Here is a 5,988-nt window from a genome sequence, read left to right on the forward strand (position 1 = left end):
ATTATGAATTATCCAATTTAAGTTGAAATTGTTGTCTCCCTTACATTTGTCATACAACAAGAAATTAATTTCATAGCCTCACATAATTAGTAATATCAACAAGAAACATTTTGCTTAAAACTTACCTTAAAACTCAACAAAAGAAAGCTAAAATTAAGCAAAGCCAGTAATCTTCCCACAAATCTTTTTTTAGTTTTGTGAATTTCATAATATTCCAACTAATCTTCTTTTTCCCCAAAAAAGTTTTTACCATATTGGTAATAATTAATTTATCGAGACGTTAAATCTGGAGGAACCAAATAATCTTTTATGAAGGTGACAAATTTAGATGAAGAAACCATTTTACACGGATCAAATCATAAACAAGATTTTATTGCATTTACCCGTGAGTTCTCTCGTTCGATTTCGATCCGTTTGTAAATCATGGCGTTCTCTAATCAACGATCCAATTTTCATCGACACACATTTGAAGAAAATGGAATTCGTTAGCAACCATTTGCGCCTTTTCCAAATTGTGTACCAATTATATCCTAATGAGGGGCTTCGATCGTGGTGTTACGCGGGCGGCCCGTGTGATGAGCTAATTCACCCGGGCTTCCCCGTAACAAACACGAAACAATGTACCTATGAATTATTGGGTTCGTGTAACGGATTAATTTGTTATATCACTAAGTTCTTACACGGTAAAGAAGAAATCAATTTATGGAATCCGTCAATGAGGAAAAATAGGGTGTTGCCCCATTCTAAGTTCTCTCCGGAACGTCAGAGGCACGCCCCTAATTACGGGTTCGGTTTCGATGGTCATGGTGATCACAAATTGATAAAAATTACTTACATCGACGATAGATTAAAAAACGAAAAGAAACAATGGTCAGAAGTTGAGGTGTACAGTTTAAAACTCGATTCCTGGAAAAAAATCGGGGATTGTTTTCCTTCACAGTACTATTACGTCCGGGGGGACACGGTTTTCTTCAACGGGTGCATCCATTGGCTTACGCAGCGCGAATACGGAAAAATTAGACCGAGGAGATTGCCGATCGTTTCGTTCAACGTGGCGAACGAGGTGTTTCAGGAATATTGGCTCCCGAACCCTACAGAGCGGGAAGCGAATTGTATAAGCTCGTTGCATGGATCGTTATCGGTTTGTGCAAAATCAACTTCATCGGTTGATAATAGTGTATTGAATATCGAGGTATGGTTAATGAAAGAATATGGAATAGAAGAAACGTGGACGAAGTTATACGTGACAAGGATGGATGAAGAGTTGTCCGGGCCAATAATACCATTGAGAGTGTTGGATTATGATGCTGAGGCAATTGTGTATATAAATAAAAATGTATTTTTGTATGATCATGAAAATGAAGAATTTGAGGATTTTGGGATTTGGGCAAATGGAATTGGAGTTCCATATGTGACATCTTATATGGAGAGTTTAGTTTGGGTTGAACCAATTATAGTTGAATCAACTACTCCAATTGGACAAAATGTGGCTACAATTGCAAATATTGAAATTGAGTCAAATACAAAGCTAGTGAATACAACTAGCAAAAAGGATACTAAGCAAGATGGTAATTGTGTAATCCTATGATACAATTTCCTTATTATGTTGTCTTTTTTATTTTATTTTTAGGATTAATCTTATTGTAATTGTATGTATAGTGTAATTTAATGTTGAAATATAATTAATTTATCTATTTAAGTGGTTTTCGCTCTTCCTGATTGATATTTATACTTTTCCTTTTTTACGTGATTGAAAAGTTTTTTTCGATAAAAATTTATTTGCACCAGATGTTTTCATGGCATCAATATAGTTTACTATGATTTTAGGTAATAAATGAGGTGAAAATGCATATTGTTGATGAATGATGACTATAGTTTCAGACTTCAGCCAACAACAATAATTGACACATATATTTGGACAAAAATACATATTGTAAGTTGTAAGGTATAATTGAATAATGAAAACTTGAATAAAATATGTAGTAATTCTAAATTTTTATTGTAGGGAAAACATCTCATTTGGGAAAGGGGTGACTAATGATGCTTTTTAGGGTGGACGTAGCATACAAGATGTATGTTTATCTGAACTCAATATTTTTAGCTGAAATATTGTATATATACGAATATTTCACTAAACAAGTTATACATATTAAAGATCTTGAACTCAATACATCAAACAGATTTTGATAAGATTTTGAATTCGAATCCATATAATTCAAATCTTGAATCTATCTCAAAATAGGTTTACATTATATTATTAAAAACAAACAATCACCAAGCCCAGAAAGGGCGCCATTTAGGTGGTTGATCATTGACCTTTTTTCCTCCCCACCTTTGCGCCTCTGTAGAACTATGAAAATAACAATGACAACAACAACAAAGTAAGAAAAAGAAAAGGTAAATGGTAATGCATATAAATGTTAGAAAGAAAATGAGAGTCCAAAGTCATCCTAAATATTCTCAAATAATGCATTTTAAAGGAATTATAATGCTACCACAATTTAGTCCATCTAAAATCTAAACTTATACCATAATGAACTTTTTAGTCACCTGTTATTTGATATTTGTTTTGAATTTTTCGTTGCATATGGTTCACTAAAGAACTGTAACGACTTTCCTACTTGAATTTTTTTCAATTGAATCTGTTTTGACTATGATTTCAAATCATGATTTGTAATCAAGATGATTTGAAGTTGATATTTTATTTGATCATATAATTTAAATATTAGAAGTTATTTTTTCCCTCATAATCATGAAAGCCTTACAATTTGGGAAAAGTGAAAACTATTAAAACTTCCCAAATTCTTACAATCTTAATACCAAATGATCAAATTATAGTTCATAAACAAAGTATTAAAATATTCCATTAGATTAACAAATCACATACTTTCATGTCCCTTTTATTATAAAAGTAATTGCACTTAAATGTCATTACAGACTTTCAAATAGTATTTCATCCTAAATGAAATGGCTCAATTAATTACGTTGCACCATCTAATAGTTTAGAAGGGATGCAAGGTCAGGAAATTGAATGTAATTTTATAAAGATCTATTAACTAATAATTCAACAATAATAGTAATTAATTGTTCTTTAATATAGATCTTTAACATGATACGAACATTCTCTTTATGTCGACCAAGAATATGTGTATTTATAAAATAAATAAATAATTTACGAGTTTATATGATTATAACTTAAAAGTTTTAGATGGACTGTACCTCACTATAGCAAGTCTCCTCATCTCATGATTATAGAACCTGCCATAACACAAATTGCACCAACAAAATAAGATTTTACCGGACTTTTTTTGGTGTTTTTATAATTTATATTAATAAAAGAAATAAAATCACAAGTTTTATAAAATCTAATAGAGTTTGTGTTAAAAATACTTAATACTAATAAACTTAGAGGACTAAAACTTCTTTTAAAGAGCAATTTTGAAACTATACTCCCTACAACATAAGGTCACTTTTATCATTATTTTACCAATAGAACAAATAATAATTACATTAAAAATCAAATTAACGTATAATATTAATAATAATAACAATATATTTAATATAATTTTATAAGTGAAATCTGAGGAGGGTATGTGTATGTTGTCTTACTCTCTATATTGAGAAGGTAGAGATATATTTTCGATAAATCATCGACTCAAAGTATAAAAGTATATCAAGAATCAGATATGTTAAGTAAATACCGTAGTGAAAAAATAGATAAACAATAGTCAAATATAAGACAATAAAATAAAAAAATAAGATATCAGGAAAGTAATAAAAAAAATTACTAATCTTTTTTTTAAATGTAGATTATATCCTCGATAAACTGTAAATATAACCAGTAAAATTCTCGATCTACAAAGCAAAATCAGAGAAATGAGGAAATGTACCAGCGTCCAGTTCTGTATGCAACATATCCTGCTGTAGTATACACCGGAGCCATAACAACTGCCATAACACCCGATCGAAAAAAATAGAATTTTTACATAAAAAATTTAAAATATAAAAAAGTAAATATTCAAATATTAAAAAAAAAATACATATATCAACATATAATAATATATATAATCAAAACTTACGAGTTCGTATTATATTTTTGATTAGATTGCTCCCAAAATCAGCCATCTTCAGAGAGAAAAATAAAATAAAACTAAGGAGAATGTTAGTGGAAGAGAGTCTAGTGTTTTAATGGAGTAATACTATTTATATTACAAAGTAGGAAAAGATTCCTTGGTATAATAACATATAGTAATATAGCAGGGTGAGACTACTTCATTCGTAATGAGAGGTCTCGGGTTGAAATTTTAGATATATAGAAAATTTTATTCGAAGCATCACCCTCAAATGAGCTCTGCAGTGTGCAATTCAAGAAATCAAAAAAAAAAAAATAGCAACCCAGAGTCAGATAGGATCAAGGGTTTATCAAAAAAAAAATCGGAGGAAAATTATAATATTTATTTTTATGATTAAAATTTATTTTTTATGTGTATATAATAAATATTTAACACTCGTTTGCCTTTTCATGTGTGTATATATTTTGAATTTATTTAACACTATTGAGTACTTGTATAATAAAATAACACCCCACGCGTTCCACTAATTTAGATTTGAAATGGATTTAAGATTTTCGCATGTATGATAATAATTGGGTTTATGATTTAAATTATAATTTATAATACTGAGTGAATTTCTAAAAATACATATAAATTTTGAACGGAAATTATTAAGTTTATGTGAATTCGTATATCACATGTTAGATCTACCTCTAAATTATAGATAGAACTAGTGTTTTGTTTACGAATTCAGCCAAATTCAATAGTTTTAATTTAGTCGAATTATGTATTTGTATTACTCTATCTGTTTCAGTTTGTTTGTACTACTTTTTAATTTTAATTTTCCACATGACATGTTTATTAAGATAATAAAATTTTAAAATATTTTTATATTGACATAAAATTTAATTTAAGACTATAAAATAAAATAAAAACTTAAAATTTTGTTGAATAAACAAATTTAAACATAGGGAATATAAAATATGTAAAGGTAATGGGAAAACAGGAAAGTTCAGATCAAATACTTTACAACTATTAATTAGATTTTTATATTGCCACATGCAAACCCATGTGAAGCACATCATTCTATACTATGGTGAATGTGTATTTTACTCTTGTAAAATATAAATAATTTAACATTAAATCCTGTCAATTATTCAGAATTGTAAAATTATATAATTTTACACATAAATAATAATTTTGAATAAGAACACTTATTTGAATTCATGATAATTAAGCTCTACTACAAATTCATTCAAACTTAAGGAACTTATTTAAATAGTATGATTATATTAAAAATTTATTAAGTATATTGTATCTACATTGATATTTAAGTAAAAAATCTTTCGAAATTAATTTTCTATTATCTTTATAAAATAAAAATAAGATATAAATACACTCTATCCTTTTTAATTTATCTCTAATTTCTTTTTTTTTAATTATTATTATATATTAAATTTAAAACTCAATTATTAACCCTTATAATTATCACATTTTAAAATTCAAAACTTAAAGACAAAGACAAGTTTCTTCCACAATTTTTTTGTTTGTTTATTTGATTGTTTATCATTGTTTGCGTATGAATTAAAGACATTAGTCAATGCCAAGAGGGTCTTCTATTTTATTTTATTTTTTGTTCCCATGTGATTTTTTATTTTTATATTATGGGTGTGTTTGGTATGAAGGAAGAAAATGTTTTTCAATTTTCTCATGTTTAGTTGGGTAAAATATTTTGGAAAATATTTTTCAAATCAACTCATTTTCCTCAAATTCAAAGAAAATGACTTCCCTTCAAAGCTTAAGGAAAATATTTTCCAAAACTTTCATCCAACTTCAAATTACAATTTTTTTGTTGAAAAAATTAAATTTATAACTTATTTTTAAAAAATATTTTTCAACTTCAATTTTTTTATTTTTTTTACCCACCCTCACCCTG

The 5,988-nt window shown here is 27.7% G+C and overlaps 1 protein-coding gene and 1 long non-coding RNA gene across 2 annotated transcripts; one reads left to right on the forward strand and one right to left on the reverse strand.

Annotated features, from left to right (window-relative positions):
- Positions 1-265: 265 nt before the first annotated feature.
- Positions 266-1,647, forward strand: LOC125853588 (F-box/kelch-repeat protein At3g23880-like). Its single transcript, XM_049533303.1, has one exon. It carries the CDS (start codon positions 329-331, stop codon positions 1,586-1,588), a length of 1,260 nt encoding a protein of 419 aa, XP_049389260.1. The 5' UTR covers positions 266-328; the 3' UTR covers positions 1,589-1,647.
- Positions 1,648-2,195: 548 nt separating this feature from the next.
- LOC125853475 (uncharacterized) lies at positions 2,196-4,170 on the reverse strand. Its single transcript, XR_007445170.1, has 4 exons — positions 4,080-4,170; positions 3,891-3,948; positions 3,220-3,258; positions 2,196-2,350 (listed from the first exon to the last, which is right to left on the reverse strand). It is a non-coding gene; the product is annotated as an uncharacterized LOC125853475 (long non-coding RNA).
- Positions 4,171-5,988: the final 1,818 nt, after the last annotated feature.

This window comes from Solanum stenotomum, chromosome 1 (assembly GCF_019186545.1).
Source record: "Solanum stenotomum isolate F172 chromosome 1, ASM1918654v1, whole genome shotgun sequence".
Classification (NCBI taxonomy): Eukaryota; Viridiplantae; Streptophyta; class Magnoliopsida; order Solanales; family Solanaceae; genus Solanum; species Solanum stenotomum.